Source organism: Daphnia pulicaria, chromosome 5, assembly GCF_021234035.1.
Source record: "Daphnia pulicaria isolate SC F1-1A chromosome 5, SC_F0-13Bv2, whole genome shotgun sequence".
In the NCBI taxonomy this organism is placed as follows: Eukaryota; Metazoa; Arthropoda; class Branchiopoda; order Diplostraca; family Daphniidae; genus Daphnia; species Daphnia pulicaria.
Window position 1 is genome coordinate 5,416,861 of NC_060917.1, and position 18,187 is coordinate 5,435,047.

The 18,187-nt window shown below is 42.4% G+C and overlaps 5 protein-coding genes and 1 long non-coding RNA gene across 8 annotated transcripts; 3 read left to right on the plus strand and 3 right to left on the minus strand.

The window, feature by feature from the left end:
* Positions 1-194: 194 nt before the first annotated feature.
* Positions 195-7,242, plus strand: LOC124340916 (protocadherin-like wing polarity protein stan). The gene is made up of 15 exons (XM_046793722.1): positions 195-380; positions 3,039-3,211; positions 3,300-3,380; positions 3,577-3,710; positions 3,840-3,908; positions 4,036-4,128; positions 4,208-4,315; positions 4,412-4,513; positions 4,644-4,769; positions 4,940-5,030; positions 5,152-5,261; positions 5,350-5,526; positions 5,701-5,847; positions 5,934-6,409; positions 6,484-7,242. The coding sequence occupies exons 2-15, from the start codon at positions 3,124-3,126 to the stop codon at positions 6,938-6,940; spliced, it is 2,259 nt and encodes a 752-aa protein (XP_046649678.1). The 5' UTR covers positions 195-380; positions 3,039-3,123; the 3' UTR covers positions 6,941-7,242.
* Positions 3,376-5,484, minus strand: LOC124341523. The gene is made up of 4 exons (XR_006918414.1): positions 5,356-5,484; positions 5,166-5,292; positions 4,892-5,093; positions 3,376-3,698 (listed from the first exon to the last, which is right to left on the minus strand). It is a non-coding gene; the product is annotated as an uncharacterized LOC124341523 (long non-coding RNA).
* LOC124340816 (FYVE and coiled-coil domain-containing protein 1-like) lies at positions 7,128-12,269 on the minus strand. 2 transcript variants are annotated; one of them, XM_046793513.1, is made up of 13 exons: positions 12,046-12,269; positions 11,858-11,977; positions 11,685-11,797; positions 11,369-11,619; positions 10,988-11,069; positions 10,496-10,708; positions 9,242-10,432; positions 8,963-9,085; positions 8,653-8,865; positions 8,428-8,582; positions 7,852-8,340; positions 7,587-7,758; positions 7,128-7,518 (listed from the first exon to the last, which is right to left on the minus strand). In XM_046793513.1, exons 1-13 carry the CDS (start codon positions 12,116-12,118, stop codon positions 7,285-7,287), a joined length of 3,429 nt encoding a protein of 1,142 aa, XP_046649469.1. In that variant the 5' UTR covers positions 12,119-12,269; the 3' UTR covers positions 7,128-7,284. The 2 variants fall into 2 exon arrangements, with proteins under 2 accessions (XP_046649469.1, XP_046649468.1); XM_046793512.1 differs by having other exon boundaries at positions 8,653-8,886.
* An 86-nt stretch (positions 12,270-12,355) lies between these two features.
* On the plus strand, positions 12,356-13,826 carry LOC124341212 (beta-sarcoglycan-like). Its single transcript, XM_046794219.1, has 5 exons — positions 12,356-12,588; positions 12,653-12,729; positions 12,794-12,872; positions 12,928-13,102; positions 13,174-13,826. The coding sequence occupies exons 1-5, from the start codon at positions 12,485-12,487 to the stop codon at positions 13,720-13,722; spliced, it is 984 nt and encodes a 327-aa protein (XP_046650175.1). The 5' UTR covers positions 12,356-12,484; the 3' UTR covers positions 13,723-13,826.
* LOC124341123 (interleukin enhancer-binding factor 2 homolog) lies at positions 13,764-15,667 on the minus strand. The gene is made up of 8 exons (XM_046794064.1): positions 15,546-15,667; positions 15,141-15,479; positions 14,896-15,064; positions 14,629-14,809; positions 14,449-14,569; positions 14,273-14,384; positions 14,056-14,208; positions 13,764-13,993 (listed from the first exon to the last, which is right to left on the minus strand). Exons 2-8 carry the CDS (start codon positions 15,468-15,470, stop codon positions 13,824-13,826), a joined length of 1,236 nt encoding a protein of 411 aa, XP_046650020.1. The 5' UTR covers positions 15,471-15,479; positions 15,546-15,667; the 3' UTR covers positions 13,764-13,823.
* Positions 15,668-15,914: 247 nt separating this feature from the next.
* LOC124341172 (1-acylglycerol-3-phosphate O-acyltransferase ABHD5-like) lies at positions 15,915-18,150 on the plus strand. 2 transcript variants are annotated; one of them, XM_046794145.1, is made up of 10 exons: positions 15,915-16,097; positions 16,223-16,313; positions 16,376-16,458; positions 16,527-16,736; positions 16,800-16,926; positions 16,994-17,202; positions 17,292-17,409; positions 17,487-17,511; positions 17,590-17,751; positions 17,811-18,150. In XM_046794145.1, exons 2-10 carry the CDS (start codon positions 16,243-16,245, stop codon positions 17,937-17,939), a joined length of 1,134 nt encoding a protein of 377 aa, XP_046650101.1. In that variant the 5' UTR covers positions 15,915-16,097; positions 16,223-16,242; the 3' UTR covers positions 17,940-18,150. The 2 variants fall into 2 exon arrangements, with proteins under 2 accessions (XP_046650101.1, XP_046650100.1); XM_046794144.1 differs by having other exon boundaries at positions 15,958-16,029; positions 16,088-16,313.
* The last annotated feature ends 37 nt before the right edge of the window (positions 18,151-18,187 follow it).

Sequence of the window (18,187 nt, forward strand, 5' to 3'; positions counted from 1 at the left end):
ACGATTAATAAGTAATAAATCGTCAACTAGAATATAATAAAATAACGAAACAATGTTTTCAACAATTTCCACAGTTGCCAACGAAAAGAGTCTCCGCCCACGTAGACACGCCTACCGAAGAAAGAGAGAGAGACGGGGGCGAGTAAAGGCTTCTGGTGTGTAGCGCATGTTTCAAATTAGTAAGCAGTGAGCGATAGTCGTGTCAGGTATTAAGCGAACAAACCTTGCTCTTTCGTGACTCAAAAGTGAGTGCTCAGTGGTGCACACGATTTAGCGTGTCCTTTTCTTTCTGCCAACGCTTTCGACGGTGGATTCAAAACAATTTGGCAGAGGAATTATACCAATCGAACTTCCGGGCGAAAAGGCTATTAGCTCCAAAGGTAAAAAAAAGAGCACCAAATTCCTACTAGTTAATTACACGACGTACATAAAAATTCATAAGAAAAGCCGAACAAAAAAACAAAAAACCAAAAAGGATTTTCTCATCGTTTTATAGAGTCCACACAGAGCGATAGATTCACATGACAATTTCGTCGGCGACGCCGAGTCGCACAGCAGTTGTTCTACAATCGGCCATTTATTGTGGTTGTATTATAAAACTGACTTCCCCTCCTAGTGTGTTTCTTTTTTGTCTTTTAGGGCACCCTCCCTGCAGTGTGTGTGTATATCGACTCACTTGGCATTCACACACTCTCTACTTATACAGTCGCTTTTTTGTGTTGTTTCTCCCCCCCCCATTGCACCCCCCTCTCGTGCATGCACCTCTCCGACGGCTATAATGTTGCCCCCTTCAACAGTTTTCACCTGCGAGCCTCGCACCAGACAGTTTCCGGTTTCCGTTTACTTCTTCTGCCTCCCGGCCCCCTTTTTTTCTCTCTCTTCGTTCGAACACTTTGTTGTTTTTTTTTTTGGTTCTGTGTGCAGTAGTGTAGACCCCCCGCCCTTTTTTTTTCGAAGGGAAAAAAATGTCGATTTTCTCGGGAGTGAGAGAGAAGTTTTCTCTCTTCACGTTATGCTGATTGGTCACGCCGAACTTATAGCGTCGTCGACCCATCAAATTTCTACTACACACGTAGCAGAGAAAACTTATAGCTGCAGGATTTTTATTTTTTCTTCGGGGGCCGGAGGGGAATTATTCACAAATTTCTGTTTCCCCGAAATCTCGACGCCGTTTCCTTAAGTGGCCGACAATGGGCATCCGCTTCTGGTTCTAAACAGTTGGACATTAGCGATTCATTATTCATTGAACAGGATATGGTCGATGTTGTCGGGCGTGTTCACACAATCAGCAACACAAATGACTGCAAATATCTCAGTGTGACAAAGACCGGATGCTCAACGACCGTTTCATAGTGTCGTTGACTGGTTTTCGTGTTTTAATGGTCCATTAACGTTTTATAAAAATCGCCGACACTTTGAGAAAAGAGATTTACTTCTCACGTCAAGCAGCAGGTGGTGTGGCCGAAATAGCTCAGTTGGGAGAGCGTTAGACTGAAGATCTAAAGGTCCCTGGTTCGATCCCGGGTTTCGGCAAATCTTTTTTTCTTTTCTCCTACTTTCATTAATGTGTTTTCACTCATTCGAAAAAGAAAATAAGAAATGGGATTTGAGGAATTGGGTTGCCCAGATACGCGTGTTGCTACTGCCATTACTACTAGGACAATGGAGAGAATAATTGTTTTGAAATATTGCGTTGGTTGAGAGATGTGTGTGGCGGCGAAGGCGTGCGGTAACGAATGGGAAATTGAGGCCGGGCCGACTTTTTTTTTTGGTGAGCAATGTTTAGCCTGAAGACGTCATAAAGAAAAAGCTGGTAAGGAAAAAAAACCAGAGAAAACTACTAGACTACATGTTTGCATTTCAAATTTCGTTTCAGTTTTTTTTTTTTTTTTTTTTGCTTCCTTGGTAAATAGAAGGGTGAGAGAACGAGGAAGTTAATAGTTCGCTATAACGGGAGGTCGTCACATCTCATTGAATCTATTCCAAACTCGGCAAACAAATGAAAAAAAAAAAAGATTGGAAAAAAATGTTGGCGGGTTTTTCTTTCCTTGAAGCCGCGCCGCGGTCTATTTCCCCTCGTTATGCACGCCGAAGCAAACATGAAGAAGAAACCTATTGACTTCTTCTCCTTTTCAAGTAACAACTGTGTTCTATTCACAATTTCGGCCCCATAAAGCACTATAAGCTATAGCCAACGTCTATAGTGGTTTTTTTTCTTATTATTCAATTTGTCAGCGCCAAAAGCCGGAGCACTACGCCGGATCGAATTTCCAGGGCACGTCGTCCGCATGTCTGGAAGCGAACGAACGAACGAAAAACTGTCATCATCATTTCCTCTTCTTTTTTGTTAAGACTTGAAACAGATTAAAGAAAAGGAGAAGAAGAAGAACGCGGGATTAGGGGCTGCAGGTCGCCGTTGATTGCATTTAGAGGTCAGTGTCTGTCTTCTACTATATCGTCAACTATCTGACGAAGAAAAAAGATGCTCGATCACGAAATAACGAACGACTGCGGTCGACAACTCCACCCCAAACAATGGACTGTTTGTGCGGTTTTATACAGCTCAGTCTGATAAAGGCGGCCGGGCGGCCCTTCTGCATATAGAACTCGTAACGGTCTTGACATTCGGCTTGATACTAGACTAAGAAGAAAAAACAACCATTCTGTAGAAACATTCCAAGTGCAAGGCCGGTCCTATGAGTCGAAAAAAAAAAAGGAAAAAATAAAATTAAGTTGTGAGCGATTTACCGGCCCATTTCCTGCTTTGGATCATCAGGTACCGTTTCCCCGCTGCGACCAATACCGTCATCGACCAACCAAGAAACCCCTTCTTCTTCTTCTTTTTGACCACACTAACAAATGTTGAAATTGTCTGGAGGAAGGAAGCGCGCGCGTATATACAGGATGTTGTTGCCTAATAATTCTTATTCTTTTCTGGGTTGAACAGCGCAACATGTTAGATCGATATTCACGCCAAACATCAGCACACGCCGTTATAATTCTAGTCTTTTTCTTTTTTTCTTCGTCGGGTGGTTTAGGCGACTTAATTGTTCTGGCGTGTTGTTGTTGTTGTTCGGTGGGGAAGTTGGCCAGACCGGATGAGCCATCTACCGGAATGACACAATGAAAACGTCGAGCTCCTATTTGCCATGGATCAGATCCTTCACCTTTCTCCTGTTATTGTCGACGCCACTCTCAGCAGGGGCTCAAGGTAAAATTGAATTAGCTGAAATTTGTTGTTCGGCCTTGTCGGCCAATCAATAATTCGTGGCACTGTTGTTTGTTTGGCTCACCTTCAGATAATCGATGCTTCCTGATTGGTGGAGGATCGGCCGAGACCTTTTTCGTCAGTGAAAATGCCACAGTCGGTTCCGTTATCGGTATGGACATAACATCATTTAAATTCTTCCGTATTTCCCCCGCTCATCATTCCAGACATTGTTGAAAGAAACTGTTATTTTTCTTTCTTTCTTCTTTTTTTAATGCAACAACATGTTACCCGCTGGCGAAAAAACAAATAAACAAACAAAATATGCACACACACACACACACACACATAACGTGAAAATAACACAGGTGTTTTACGGATTGCGGGCGATCCGAGTGCCGATGGCGATATCACTATGCGCCTGGAGGCCAGCAACGAAACGGTCGTCTCCATTGACACGCACACTAAGAATCTCACGCTCATTAAAGCCCTGGACAAAGAGGTACAGTAATTAACCCACATTTCCCCCCATTCTTCCTCCACCCTGACAGACGTCAACATTTTCAATGCTGCCGTTTTTCTTCCTACACACACACTCACTTCTTTTCTTGTATGATTACGTATTATACAGGGTCTGACCGGCCCTGCCCAGGTGATGACACGAATTACCTGCGAGCGACGTGGTCCCAACGCCGAACCAGTAATCAATTTTCTCTTTTTTCTTATATTATTACTACTCTCATTCCTATAACAAAACATTTTGTTTTCTACTTCTTCTCCCTTTCGACACAAATTGCTCCTACGTGAAACGCGAAAAAAAAAAAAAGAGTTTAACGATTCCAGTCAACATCAGGGTGACGGATGCAAACGACAATTCGCCCATCTTCCGCAATTCGACCTATTTCATCAACATTTCCGAAGTATTTTTATTTATTTTTTTAGTGCCCTAATAATTTGCCTTCAACTCAAATTTCTAAACGAATTTCAATTGTTTCAAAGTCGACGATGGTTGGTTCGGTCGTTTTACAAGGAATTCAAGCGCTGGATGCCGATCAGCCTGGACCTTATTCTACTGTACAATACTCTATTCTTCCGGGTCCTTATTCGGTATGAAAATTTTGTCTTTATTTTTGTTTTCTTTTTAATTGTCGTGGAAAAAATTTTGTGTCGCGTAATGTAACAAAATGGCAATTTAATTAATAGGACGTGCTGGCGCTCACCAGCAGCTTGGAGGGCACCCTGGTATTAAAGAAAGCTGTCGATTACGAGACGCTGAAACATTTCAAAATCGCAATCAGAGCGCAGGTCCTTTTTTTTTTACTTTTCCTCCTTTTCCTGTTACGGAAATGTCTGCCATTTTTAAAATTCAAGACACCTTTCACATTTCTCTCGACTTAATTTGCATACATTACGGTGGGAAATTTGTTAAATACAGGACCAGGGACAACCTCCTTTGTACACGGACGCTGTCGTCAGCATCGAAGTCAACGATTCAGACGACCAGAACCCACTGTTTGGCCAGTCACGTTACTGGGCTCATTTACCCCAGCCGGCCCGAAAAGTAAAAAAATATTTACAACTCCCCTCTTATAATGTACTAAGTAATAACATTTACGACTATGTGGGAGAAAGCCTACTTTCTACAATAATAAACATATAGATATAAAATTTTATTTTTCTCACCAGACAATGAAGAAGTCTCACTCTCGATTTTTTGTCTTGTTTCTCCAGGGAACGGGCCTGGAAATCCGACCGGAACCGATGCGGGCCGTTGATCAGGACGCCGGAATCAATGCATCTATTCGTTATGCCTGGAACGCAGGTAACAACAACATTCTAAATTGCTCGTTTGGGTTTTTTCCTCTAACTCCCGACTTCCAATAAACTAAAAAACCACAAAGAAAATGTTTTTTAAAAAATCACGTTTTCTTTTTAAAATAAAGGAGGAGCCGAGTACCAGGACTTTTTTCTTGACCCATTAAACGGTTCCGTTTCTCTAAATCGGAGTTTGGAGGATAATGAACTAGTCCAGCCCGTCATTCTCGTCGTCAAGGTAAATTGTCTAATTCCCTACCTACAATTGCCTAATTCAAATATTCAATTCAAAATGCATTATTGAAATTTGTTTCAACGGATTAAAGGCTCACCAAGTTGATAACCTCGACCGTTACGCTTTAACCACTCTAACCGTTAGCCGGAGTTGGTCGTTTTCACCTCAATTGCAATACCTCCAACGACGCTACTCGGTTCAAGTCTTGGAGAACGTTCCAGTCGACACCACCATTTTGGCTATGGCCATCAACAAACCCATCGATCAGGTCAGTCTCTTCTTCTTCGTCTGGTAGGCGCCTACGCACAAAAACCTGCCACAGCAATTAAACATTTATACAGAAAGGCTTTTCTTACCTAAACGTTTTTTTCTCCTCAAAATGACATGTTTGCCTTGCGGGCATTTCCCGACAACAACACACAACACAACAACCCAACAACAGAGCATTCGCTTCGTAATGGAAAGTCATAATGGGACGGAACAAGCGTTCAGCGTCGATAAGACGGGCGAAATCAAGTTGGAACGCAACTTGGATTACGAGACGCAAATGACTCATCAATTCGTCGTTTGGGTCACGGATGGACTAACGGTAAGGCTCCCGACTACTTACAGTATACTTGCCTTTATTTTTAAGTGTTGAGCTGATGATGGAATCCCAATTAATCCAACGGGCAGAACGATACGGCCACGGTGGAGGTCACCGTCCTAGATGTCAACGACTGGGATCCCCGTTTCGAATTGGCCGAGTACGAATTCATCGTCAAAGAATCGGCCTTGCCGGTCGGATCCGTCATCGGTCGCGTTCAAGTAGACGATGGCGACGCAGCTGATCGAGTGAATCTGCAGTTGAAAGGTCCGGAATCCAGGGCCTTCAACGTCCACGACAATGGCGACGTCATCTTCTCCGATCCATCCTCTCTCAATTCCACTGTTATCCATCTGATGGTGGTGGCCAGGGATTCCGGAATCCCTCCACGACAGGCCTCCGTTCCGCTCAAGATCAACTTACCTGTGGATTTCTTGATGATGAACGGAAGCGGAATCACCTTGTCGACGGCCGACGGCAGTGGACTCTTGCTAATCATCCTGGGAATATTACTGGGAATCTTGTCTCTCATCATTTCCGGCTTGGCCGTCTACCTATGTCAATAGTACGTAATGCTGATGTGACGCAATAACCGCAAGGCACACAATGATCAATTTGCTTATTTTTTTGTTTCGACAGCAAACGGAAGAAGACTCAACCGAGTCCTTTAACCGTCGTCCAGCCGCAACCGAAAGTCAGTGTCAGTGGACTTTACAGTGGCGACACTTCGACACCAATCACGGCGACTCTCCGCCGCATTCCCATCAACCCGCTGGCCCGCCCGTCTTGTCGCCGCGTGGTGCCCATTCAGAGTCCGACTCTTGCGCCCGTCCAGAACTCGCCGCCTCCTCCGCCCATGCCGCCACCCACTCCGCCGCCGAGGCAGCAGACGGCCAGCACGAGTCCTCACAAGATCTCTTCCGGTGGCGGCAGCGGCAACAACAACGAAGAGTCACCAATGTCTCAGCAGCAGCACCACCAACACCATCGAACTTTTCTGAGTAGCAGTCAATCGACCGTTTGGCCGACCGACGCCTCATTACCCAGACGGGTCAAGAAACTCAGTTGGGAAGACGAGTTCAACGTCTTCTTCTAAAAGAAAATAAAATAATAAGACAATTTTTAAATGAAAAAGTAACAGAAATTAAGTCATTACTACATAATTTGACCAATCACTTTTCTCCAACTTTTGTACAGTGATGTATAACCAATTGTGAAATTTCGTATTTTTTTCCCCATTCATAAACAATCGATATTTCAACATTTTCTCTCTGCTTTGCCCATTTCTTTTAAAAACGTGTCTATTTTTTGAGAAACAGCTTGATTAGCACCTTCACAAGGAGCGACCACTATTATAAAATTATAAATTAGAGAGGATCCGAGCACTCTTTTGAGATTTAAAAAAAATAATAAGGACAGGGAAGAAGAAGTTGCCATCCATCAAATGGGGAAGCTGGGAGCTGTCAGACTCAGATGGAAGGTGATTTTGTTGGTATTGAAACGCGAATAGCTGTTGTCGAAATAGACGTAGTAGCGACCGGATAGAGGCAGCTCGGCCTGTCCTTGGACGAAATCTTCTTCCGACTTGTGTAGGGCCGTCTCGACGATGATGCGAGTCAGGGATTCGTCATTTTCGCTGTCATCTTCAGCTCCTACAATGGCGAAGGCGATGCTCTAAAAAATAAAACAAAATTCATAAGTCCAACTGATTTTCAACATTTCGAACAAGTTCAAATATTCACCCTGGGATCGGTTTTGAATTTCCAGTGAAAGACGCAACCGGGCCGTTCAACCTGGAAGGGAATCCTGTAAATCATTCCGGCGCTGACAAAGGCTTCCGACGGATTCGTTTCGTTGGATTCATCGTGGACCAATGAACTGAAGCTGCGGACGGCAGCCGTGCGGATGTTTTCACTTTAGAATAAGAAGAGAAAGATACAAAAAAACAACAAACAAGGAACGTGAAATTACTAATCAAGCCAAAATAACACGACCAATCAAGGTTACTTGATGGGCCCATTTCGTGGGCTACTGTATGGACTCGAGTCGTTGAGTGACTGGACAATCTCGTCGTCGCTTATGACGCTGAATCCAGCGCAGGGCTCGGCCAATGAACCACCTTCACATTGTTGTTGTTGTGATTGAACGACAACTGGTTCTGTTGTCAGATCTTTACCATCCGAGGGGTCGGTCACGGGGAGTTCGCTCAGCTGGCCGGTTGCGCCCGGTTGACTGAATTGCCGATGAATGGCGAAACATTCGTGACAGGTGCGCGTGGGACGAGCGCTGGAAGCGATTTTGAGCCAATAGTCGGAACACGAGTGACAAAAGATGCGACCGCAGAGGCGGCAATGATGGCGACGGACGAAAATGGTGAAACGAGATTGACAGCTCTGACAATCGCGGATGGATCCATCGGCCAACCACTGATCTGTCGCTTGAATCCGTTGAAGGTGTAAAAGTCGGTCACTGCGTTGCCACAGACAATCCTTTTCCCTTTTTAGTTTTTTCCCAGGAGAAAAAGAAAGGAGAAATTAATTATTCGGTTTTACTAGAGAAATTTCATTTCTGAGAAAGTCCTACTTGATTAGCTGGACTATTTTGTCACGCAACATGAGAGATTCTTCCCGCAAGATTTGGTTGTCCGACTTGGCCTGTGATTCGGCTTCTTGGCAACATTTAAATTTCTCTTGTAACTCTAAATACAATGTCCTTAATTGATCCATTTCGGCGACCGTCTGAAATTTTCAAACAAAAATGTCAAGAATTGCCGAAAGGGTAATTAAAATAAAATTAATTAATTATTACGGAACGAATTTCGTTGACTAAACCTTCGCACTCTTCGTTCCTAGTCATCAGCGATAATTGCATTTGACGGAATTGATTGTCCAATAACTGGCGCTCCTCCTGATTGCGACCCGTCAACGTGCTCAGCTGAAGTTGCAACGACCCAATCAACTGGCCATTTTCGGCCAGTTGACTGAGTGCCAGTTTGAGTTGCTCCTCCTGCTGTTGGTAGGCCTGTAGAAGAAAATTCCAATGCTTCATGGATGAATAACGACAACCATCCGGTTGATTTGAACTACTTTCGCTTGTCGTGCTCCAAGATTCTCTTTACCTGATTTTCCTTTTCCTTTTCCAGCTGACGAGTGGCCTGATCAAATTTGATGGCTTTCAGTTCCTCTTGAACGACGGCCAACTGGCGATCTTTCTCTTGAATCACTTCCTCGGCATCTTTCCCCTGCAATTCAACAAGTTTCGAATTAAAACCACGAAATATATTGCACAACACGAAAATCAGGGCATAGAAAGTGTCATTCGATTATTAAAAATGGATTGGGCAATCGAGTTAGATTGGGGATGATGCAAGAACGAGAGCACTCCATGCAGAGCTCACTTGATCTGCCACAGTTTCGACCAACATTTCCGGCGCTGTCGAAGCAGTTGGCGATGACGGCGGCTGCTCTTCTTTGATGGAATAGTGTTGGTGGAGATTAGCCAGTCGGCTGACCAATGCCGCATTCCGGCTGGTGGAATTTACGAGTTTGGCGTAAAGAGAGCGACACTGTTGTTCCATCAGCTGCAAACGCTCCTCACGCCGGCCGTCTGCCGAAGCCGATGATTCCGGAACTGGTAATTCATCATCGTCGTGAACGACTTGATTGGGGACAATGTCCGACACCAAATCAATGGGCGGAACGAAAGCTGGTGGTTCCCTTTCTTTAGCGGCGGCGGCGTCTTCCTTTTCTTCTTCTTCTTCTTCTTCTACTTGGTTTTGTACGACCGAAGCGGCCCCGGCAACTTTACGACCGTCTAGTTCGTCCCGAAAGGACTGCCACTCTTCCTGATTGGCGTCGTTTTGATTGCGAATACGTTCCCACTGCTGTTTAGACACTTCCAACTGTTCTTTGAGACTGTTGAGGAGTTTACGCTTTTCCTTCAAGTCGTAGCGCATCACCGACTCGTCCGTCTGCAATTGACTGGCCTGCGTCTTCAGCTTGGAGAACCAGACCCAAGTTTGATCCAGCTGGTTGGTTACAGTCGACAGTTGATGGTCGTGTTGCGCCAAGGCCCTAGCTAACGACATGTTGGCTTCTTTGATGGACTCCAACTCCTTGATGGCCGTTTGCTGGGAACTAAACAATTCCTTCAACTTCTTGCCCAGCTCTTCAGCTCCGTCCAACTCCTTGATCGATTCTAGTTTAACGTCGTCAGCGTGTTCCATTTGTGACCAATTTGTGGCCAGTTCCTTCCATTTCTTGAGCTGAAATTCAGTGGCGGCCAATTGATTTGCCATCTTACGAACCTCACCCATTATTACCACCTTTTGCAATTCTTGTCGCTCTTTTAACGCGTCCACTTTAGCCTCGGTGGAGACCAGTTGAGCCTTGAGCAGTTCAACTTCTCCATCACGGACGGCCAACATTTTCCTGCCCAGCGCTTCCGCTTGTCGCAAACTCTCAAGGGTTTGGGGGCTCACCTGTTTCTGGGTCAGCTCCAAACGACGATCCATCTCTGCTGAATTCTCCTGGTACTGGCGTCGCTCCTCCTCCATTTGCTCACGATCCTTCTTCCCATTTTCCCGTTCCTAAACAGCAAAAAAAAAATCAATGTTGTATAAGTTAAATGGCTTAAAACTTCAAAAATGTACCTCTCCCAACTGTCTGGAAAGTGAATCCAATTGTATTTGTAATTCTTCTTTATCTTCGGTGATCTGCCGAATGGTCGCAATGAGCCGATCCATTTCGTGCGCATCCGGTGGCGGCGGCGACGGACTGTTGGACTGAACGCTGCTGGCCATGGTCGAATTCAATGGCCCAGTGGAAAGAGGAGAAGTCAACTCACTACGAAAGCTATTGACACTCTGCATTGCAGCAGACGAGCAAATAGACAAAAACAAAAGAAACATGTGAGATAAAAGAATGAAAAACTCGAAAAGTTCGATCTTTGCATTGGAACTGGTTCGAGCCAGCAGGTAAGTTTGGGGAGGATATATTGACATCGAGGTCATAAACGTGTGACCTTAAGGAATAAGGTCATTGAAACAAGGCCTAAAGACTCCACTGGGAAATGGTAATCTCTGGAGGGAATGCAAGGCACCTACTCAACACCAAAACTTTGTTTACTTGGGTTAAAATTTTACCTGAGATTCGGAGAGTAGACTGAGAGATAACCTCGAAGAGGATCGCTGCTGTCTGCTCCAATTGAAACTGCCAAACTGTTTGCTGCACAGACAGTTAGAACGTACACGGTTAGCTGGGCTTGAGAAATTCACACTCTCTGGCCCTTTGCGGACGCTCAACAACACGGCAAGCCGACCTTTAAGCTATGGCTATAAATAGATTACAGTCGCTGACGGATACCCAGTAGTGGCCCACCCTCTCCCCTCCAAATCTCATGCGTGTTTAAAACAACAGTCAGCGACCTCAGCTTCATTACGACGCTGGAAGTACTTATAGAAACAAAGACACAGACGGGAAAAGAAGAAAAATAAGAGCAAAGGGGAAATGGTTATCTAGATTACCGAGCAAAAGTGGGCCAACCGACATCCAAGTCGTAACCAGTTGGTGCGAGGTCGTACTGAATGTCATTGAGTTCGTAGAGGGATGAAATAAAACTTGATTTCCAAGTCTGTTTGGAAAAAAGAGAATTTGCACTGTAATATTCACTGGTCACATCTTCACAAAGTGTGCATTGTTGTAAAGTGTCCGCCAGACACTGGTGCACAAGGCAAAATCTCAGGAAAGAACGGAGTTTCCCTGTGGGAGTTTTTAGCTAACAAAAGAAAATAAAGCCTTTAAGAATCTCCTTGATACTTGTACATTTAGAAATGGAAAAACCTCAGACAATCCCCTGACAAAACGTATTCCATCATGATTATTTTTTAACTTGCTAAGGCAGGAATTGATGTAATGCCAAGGGCTTTTTGATCGGCTAAATACTCCAGAACTTTCTAAAAATTAAAGTCTAAATAAATATGCATTCAAATGATTCCATAAATATTATAGCATACGTCTCAGTCCAACACAAAGCAAAAATTCCAATCTGTCACCAAGTCGATGAAGCATGATGTTGTCATCATCAATTGGAAATTGTGTATCATCAAAATTGGTTTTCAGACCCTTCACACAATCTGTAATATTAGGATAAAAGAATGAAACTTTTTCCAATATTTGCAAATACTATACAAGTTATGTGTACCAAATAGTGCAGAGAGGTTTTTCTCAATGCTAGATTTGAACACTTCATTATTATCTCGGACTCGACTTGCCATGGCAATAAAAATTTAAATAAAATAGCGAATCAGTTCTTCAGATTAAAATTAGGCTGCTCATTTGAGCCGGCACGAGGTTCGGCGCCAACAACGAAATTCACACATTGGAACTTCTATTTTGGTTCGAATATTTTCGTCATCTAACAGAGTCAGCAGACTAAAATTTTGCAACAGCGTTGTCGATAAAATGCCAGAAATGCAAAGATTAAATTACAATTTTTTAAAAAGACAGCGCCGCCGCTCCCCAGCCTCTAAATGTTTGTCTGCTACGTCAATAAATGTGATTGTTTTGATTTCTAGACTCTTTGGTTGTGTTCCAAGTCAAAATTTTGGCTAGATTTCTGTATTTGATAACCTATTCAAGCTATGGATTGCAATAATGGAGTGCCCTCACAGGTTTCTACCCTCTCTAGGGCTGAAAAAGCTTTGGTGAAACGGAACGTCAGCCGCCCTTCTTTGGCTAATAACGCGTACTACACTTACGAAAATTAAAAAAAAAAAAAACACATTGCAAATAATTTCTTCACCTTTTAGACTGAATCCACAGTTTTGTGAAGATTCTGCTACTGAAGATCATGTAAAAACTAAAAAGGCAAAGAACCAGCCAAGAGGTTGAACTAAATAAAACACTTTTACTGAAAGGATTCACTTTACTTTTAACATCTTTGGACACAGGATATACTTTTTGGGCGCTGGTGTTTGTTTTGTGTGTTGTTGCATTAGGGAACTTTTTTCTCACCATAACTATTTTCAGGTATTACCATTTAATTTTAAAAATTTCTCCAGTTACTGAAATGACATTTTTACAGTGTTCTTCATGTTACAAAATCAATGGAGAACATTGAAGTTGTCCCCACTGCAAATCTCATCAAGTTTTTTGGTGATCTGGAGATGAACAAACTCATGAAAGCTGATGGAATGATTAGTGGCTTTAAAGAGAGCCCAGTTACAATTACCAGTGATGGAGATGATCTTAACTTCAAGGTAATGAAATTTAAAAAACCAATAGAAAAAGAATAGAATAAGAAAAAAACTATTAAATATACTCCATTTAGGTTATGAGTGATGAAGAACCAGAGATCATAATCAGTCAAGATAAAGTCGAATTTCGGAAAGTCGAGGGTTTCGAGATGTTCGAACCGCGCACAACCCCAAAGACTAGCGCATTTTCTACAACTTTTCCTAATTTTGGTTTGCCTAAAGGTGTTTTAAACTTGCACATCAAGAAAGCCACGGCCAACAGGATTACTAGCAAGTTGGAAGGCTCCTTACTTATCAGATCAGAGAAAGCCATTCGCGTGAAAGGCAAAGAGGGAATGAGGATCCGGGGCAAAGAAGTTGTAATGAGAGCCGACCAGGATCTTCTGTTGCGCAGTATCAATGGAAGCATTATTTTAGACGGATCTGATGGCGTAATAATGGATGTAGACGCCATGGCCGTGACTGGGAGACTTGAAGATCACAACGCAACAAAAGTGGCTGAATACAAGTTGTGCATCTGCATGCCGGCCGGGCAACTTTTCCGAATCCCTGTTCTTGAAAGCACTGATACAATCAATTGCGATTCTGTTGATCTCACGGGCGATGATAATCCTTGCATTTAACTCTCAATACTCACAAAAAATCTTTTTTTTCTAGTCAATAATTGAACCAAACTAGTCATTGTTGTTCACACCGAAAGTCAATACACGGAAACATCAAATCTTTAGATGGCAGAATCGGCTTCTTTCTCTGTTGTAGGGGCTTCAACTTCTTCAACTTCCTCGTCTTCGGGTTCCTCGCCGGTTTTCCTATCGTATAGTGTTGAATCGTAGACACTGTCCTGAGGGGTGACGACGATGCCGTTCCATACAGACAATTCAGCAGTAGGATCCACTAAAGGGAAATTTGGAAAATAAGATTGACGCGTCAACGGATATGATTAAAAGTTGAAATACCATTTTTCTGATCAAGACAGAGAATGGCGTTGTAGCCTCCATGAGAAAGAATCCGCAGGAGATTCTGGGCGGTACGACAAAGTAAGTCTTCCTGTTCCATCGTCATTACCATGTGAACGCGAATGGCTCCCACCTCACAAGGATCAAGTATTCCTAAAGACAAATTGAATTAAGAAATCTCTCCTTGGAAAAATGCAAACTATCCTTGTCGACTTACCACAAGAGCCCGGGAGAAAGAATCCAGCTGACAAAAGTTGAATGACACGGCGGAACGCTAGATTGACGGACAATGCTTGTCGATTAGGGGTGTTGAGTACGCTAAAATGAGCCTGTAATTACAAAATTATCAAGTTAGTAAACTCTGAAAACCAATAAATAGAAACTGGAAGTTACCAGAAGGTCGATCATCCATGGGCTCAATGGTTCAAGTCCTTTTATGCGTGTCCTCATATCACGCAATAAGCGAATCAGGACTTTAACTGATGTGTGGTTAACATTTTCTTCGAACCATCGGCTGAATATTGATAATGTTTAGCGAAACAACCATACAAGAATTTGATAGAAAAATGTTACCTGTGTCGGACGGCAGCTAAGTGAGACTGGAGATATTTCATGTCTAGATGCATTGATGAGCTGATGAGCCTAAAGTTGCGGCCGATAGTTGTAATTAAAACTCGAACGACCGCTTTTGTATTTTCAGGAGGAGTCACGCTGAGAATGTTAAAACCTCGGTCAGTTATCTCAAGTTCATGATCTGAAACCAAGTGAGCATGATTATTTTTAAAGAATACACTAGTACACCAATAATATACTACACTAGTAACAATAATAAGTATATACTTATTTGTGCTTGTTGCTTCTGCACCTCCTCCAAGATTTTGGCCCCAAGGGAACGAATAGCTTCATGTGTTGGAAGAGTTTTCAAAATGACGACAAGATCAGCCACATTGTGCCCACAGACCATTGTTCCCTTTTTAAAGGATCCAACAATCCTCACTTCTTCCAATTGCTAAAATTAAATTCAAAATCACAATAAGTGGTGGTTACTTGTCAGGCACAAAAAGTCATAAAAAATATGCACTTACGCAAGCTTCAAAGGATCCTGGGGCCACAGTAAGTCCTTCAAGAATCCCCTGTACTTTGAGAAGAAGACACTGAATGGAAGTCTGCTCGTTGGCAGGAGGGACAAGCTCAGCATGCCGTTTCAACAAAGCTTGAGTGAGATCTTTATCATCAGGTTGGGGTTTGAGTCGTGGGTAAAATGATTCAGAAACAAACATATCAAACGGCATTCGAAGAATATGAGGACGAGGTTTAAAGCCGGACATATGATGCATTGGTCTTCCTCCCATCAATATCGGACCGGCCCCGCCGCGACGTAACATACGAGAATTTCGACGAAAATTTCCACGCATGATGATTCTACAAATCAGAGATGTTTGATGGAGACACAAACAACACTACAGCTCAAATAAAAATACTATTAAACACGTTTAAATACTTTTGCAAAAGCAGCAATAAGGCGACCAAATTCAAAGCAGAATCGACCTATCAAAGCAGACAACATCTACGAAATGCCACGAAACTCAGCTGGAGCTGGATGCAGTGCTCATGGAGCAAACGTAGCTGCTGGCTAATAAAAAAAGTGAATAATGTAATACATATAAAATATAAACACGCAATTAAATAATTTAAAAAATTATTACAATTAAATCTCGATGCAATAAATCCAGTAAACTGGAAAAAAGATGATTAGAAACATTTGCTACTACATCAGCCATCTATCCACAGTAATAGCAACTTCCATTCAAAATTCGTTTGTTTACAATTTTCAAGTCAGCATTACGCAGCAATCCAATGATAATCAATAAACCTTGGAGCAGACGAATCCAACGCTGCAAAAAAAAAAAGGAAACTGTGGACTGTGCGTCCGAAGATCGTCGAGATAAATATTTACATCACAACGAGCAGATTGTAGTAGGCCTAAATGGCGTCCGTTCCTTTAAATCTCGTAGTTTTTCAACTTCTATAGGTTTTGTCAAAGTTCGTCAGACAGTCCTTGATTCATTTGCTTCAATAGTAGCCGCACTCGTTTGACGGGCTCTATATAGGCCTAGTGTAGGAAATAGCTGTGTCATCCTATTACATAACTATTGCTTTTCTGCAGGGAATACTTCGGAAATTGTGATGGAAATAGATCAACAGTCTACCATTGAACAGGTTTCTCCTGGAACTGTAGCTGAAGTGGATACTAAGTGGTATGTAAGATACAAAATAAATCACAATTTAAACCATTTGACAATTTTATAATTTTTGATAGTTGGTGGAGCATAAGCAATTACTTCCAGTGGTGTCCAACATCAATGTATCACCTTAAGCGAGCAGAGAGCAGAATTCTAAAAGGTAAAGTTGTCATTTTCTTTGAAGTTAGTCACCATATTAACTATTAAATTAACTGTATGATTCTTTAGTTATCAAGACTGCATATGAGGCGAAATATGTCAATATTGGGAAGTGTGTAGGAGGCACTGAGAACAAAATATGGACCTTAATGCTCAACAAGGATGCAGAAAAAACACCATTGGTAATGCTTCATGGATTTGCTTCAGGTGTTGCATTATGGTGCCTTAACCTTGATACCCTTGCAAGAGAGAGGCCTGTTTATGCAATAGATCTTCTAGGTAAACATGTTTACAAATTTGTGTTAGATTTTAATAGTTTCATGTGGTGCAATAATATTCCAGGTTTTGGTTCCAGCAGCAGACCACATTTTAGCAGTAATGCCTTAGAAGCTGAGTCTGAAATGGTAAAATCTATCGAAGAGTGGAGAAAACAAATAGGATTGGAAAAATTTGTTCTGCTTGGTCATAGGTATCAAACAATATTAATGCACGGTAATTCAATCAAATAGTACTGTAGTAATTGTATTTTTCTATAGTATGGGAGGGTTTCTCGCTTCGGCTTATGCTTTGCAACATCCCGACCGTGTTTCGCACGTTGTACTGGCAGACCCTTGGGGGTTTCCTGATCGTCCGTCTGGGAACGATTCCAACAGCCGTATCAGAATTCCTCTCTTGGTTAAGGGAATTGCCTTTCTCCTTCAACCTTTTAACCCGCTGTGGCTTATCCGAGTGTCTGGACGTTTAGGTTTGTTCACATAGCTAGCAGTTGTGTGTTATCCAGCTTATGCTTATCTTCCTTGTAAATTTGTAATCAATTTTGAATCTACTGAACAGGGCCTCATATAGTGCGAAAAGCTCGTCCCGACATTTTTAAAAAGTATGCCGCAACAGTAGAAGATGCAGATGAAGCCATTTCTCAGTACGTTTACCATTGCAACGCCCAAAGCCCAACGTAAGAACGGATCAAATAATGCTAATTTGATTAAACAATTGGCTAAAAAGTTTTCTTGGTCCTTGATATAATTTCAGAGGGGAATCCTGCTTTCATGCTATGGTAAGTAGTTCGTGTTTTCGTTATGATTTCTTTTCCAACTCAATGAACACTTTTATGTATTTATTGTTCGATGAATAGATGGTTAGTTTTGGATGGGCCAAATATCCCATGCTTCATCGTATCCCCGCACTAAGAACAGACATCCCTGTTACGTTCATCTATGGAGCGAGATCGTGGGTTGATAGGCATCCGGGAGAGATAATCAAGGAAAGCAGAAAGGAATCAACTGTTGAACTCCACGTATGCGATTGTTTTCAGTGTTCAGTTGAATGTTTAAAACAAGAGGCCTTTTCATTCAGATTATTGACGGTGCCGGTCACCATGTTTACGCTGATAAAACGGACGAGTTCCATCGACTTGTGTTGACAGCATGCAAGTCGGTAGACGAGAAACCGACCACTGAAGAAGAACGGGTGCACGAATTATAGATGGAAATTAGCCAATTGGTATTGGGAGCCACGCAGGCGAACGAAACACTATAAAATCCTTAAATCTGTGGAACACGATTAGGATATCATTTTGCCTGTTAGAAAATTATGTACACTAAATTCTTGAATATTCTGTTCATGTTCATGCCTACGATTTTTTTTTTTTTTATAAGTTCAAAGAAAAATACAAAGTTGTGTTAACACACTTTAATTACTGCCAGATCATTAATGCATACACACTCAGCTCC

What these genes read in the sequence shown, in the direction of transcription:
- LOC124340916 (XM_046793722.1), top strand. Translation starts at nt 3,124, where the DNA reads ATGAAAACGTCGAGCTCCTATTTGCCATGGATCAGATCCTTCACCTTT. An exon ending in TACCCCAGCCGGCCCGAAAA is followed by an intron (nt 4,770 to 4,939) that starts GTAAAAAAATAT and finishes TTGTTTCTCCAG; the next exon opens with GGAACGGGCCTGGAAATCCG. An exon ending in CCGTCATTCTCGTCGTCAAG is followed by an intron (nt 5,262 to 5,349) that starts GTAAATTGTCTA and finishes AACGGATTAAAG; the next exon opens with GCTCACCAAGTTGATAACCT.
- LOC124340816 (XM_046793512.1), bottom strand. Translation starts at nt 12,118, where the DNA reads ATGGCAAGTCGAGTCCGAGATAATAATGAAGTGTTCAAATCTAGCATT. An exon ending in AAAAGGAAAAGGAAAATCAG is followed by an intron (nt 8,887 to 8,962) that starts GTAAAGAGAATC and finishes TCATCCATGAAG; the next exon opens with CATTGGAATTTTCTTCTACA. An exon ending in AAAATAGTCCAGCTAATCAA is followed by an intron (nt 8,341 to 8,427) that starts GTAGGACTTTCT and finishes AAAACTAAAAAG; the next exon opens with GGAAAAGGATTGTCTGTGGC.
- LOC124341212 (XM_046794219.1), top strand. Translation starts at nt 12,485, where the DNA reads ATGGATTGCAATAATGGAGTGCCCTCACAGGTTTCTACCCTCTCTAGG. An exon ending in GGCAAAGAACCAGCCAAGAG is followed by an intron (nt 12,730 to 12,793) that starts GTTGAACTAAAT and finishes CTTTGGACACAG; the next exon opens with GATATACTTTTTGGGCGCTG. An exon ending in GAGATGATCTTAACTTCAAG is followed by an intron (nt 13,103 to 13,173) that starts GTAATGAAATTT and finishes TACTCCATTTAG; the next exon opens with GTTATGAGTGATGAAGAACC.
- LOC124341123 (XM_046794064.1), bottom strand. Translation starts at nt 15,470, where the DNA reads ATGCGTGGAAATTTTCGTCGAAATTCTCGTATGTTACGTCGCGGCGGG. An exon ending in CATGGATGATCGACCTTCTG is followed by an intron (nt 14,385 to 14,448) that starts GTAACTTCCAGT and finishes TTGTAATTACAG; the next exon opens with GCTCATTTTAGCGTACTCAA. An exon ending in CTTTCTCCCGGGCTCTTGTG is followed by an intron (nt 14,209 to 14,272) that starts GTAAGTCGACAA and finishes ATTTGTCTTTAG; the next exon opens with GAATACTTGATCCTTGTGAG.
- LOC124341172 (XM_046794145.1), top strand. Translation starts at nt 16,243, where the DNA reads ATGGAAATAGATCAACAGTCTACCATTGAACAGGTTTCTCCTGGAACT. An exon ending in TTATGCAATAGATCTTCTAG is followed by an intron (nt 16,737 to 16,799) that starts GTAAACATGTTT and finishes ATAATATTCCAG; the next exon opens with GTTTTGGTTCCAGCAGCAGA. An exon ending in CCGAGTGTCTGGACGTTTAG is followed by an intron (nt 17,203 to 17,291) that starts GTTTGTTCACAT and finishes TCTACTGAACAG; the next exon opens with GGCCTCATATAGTGCGAAAA.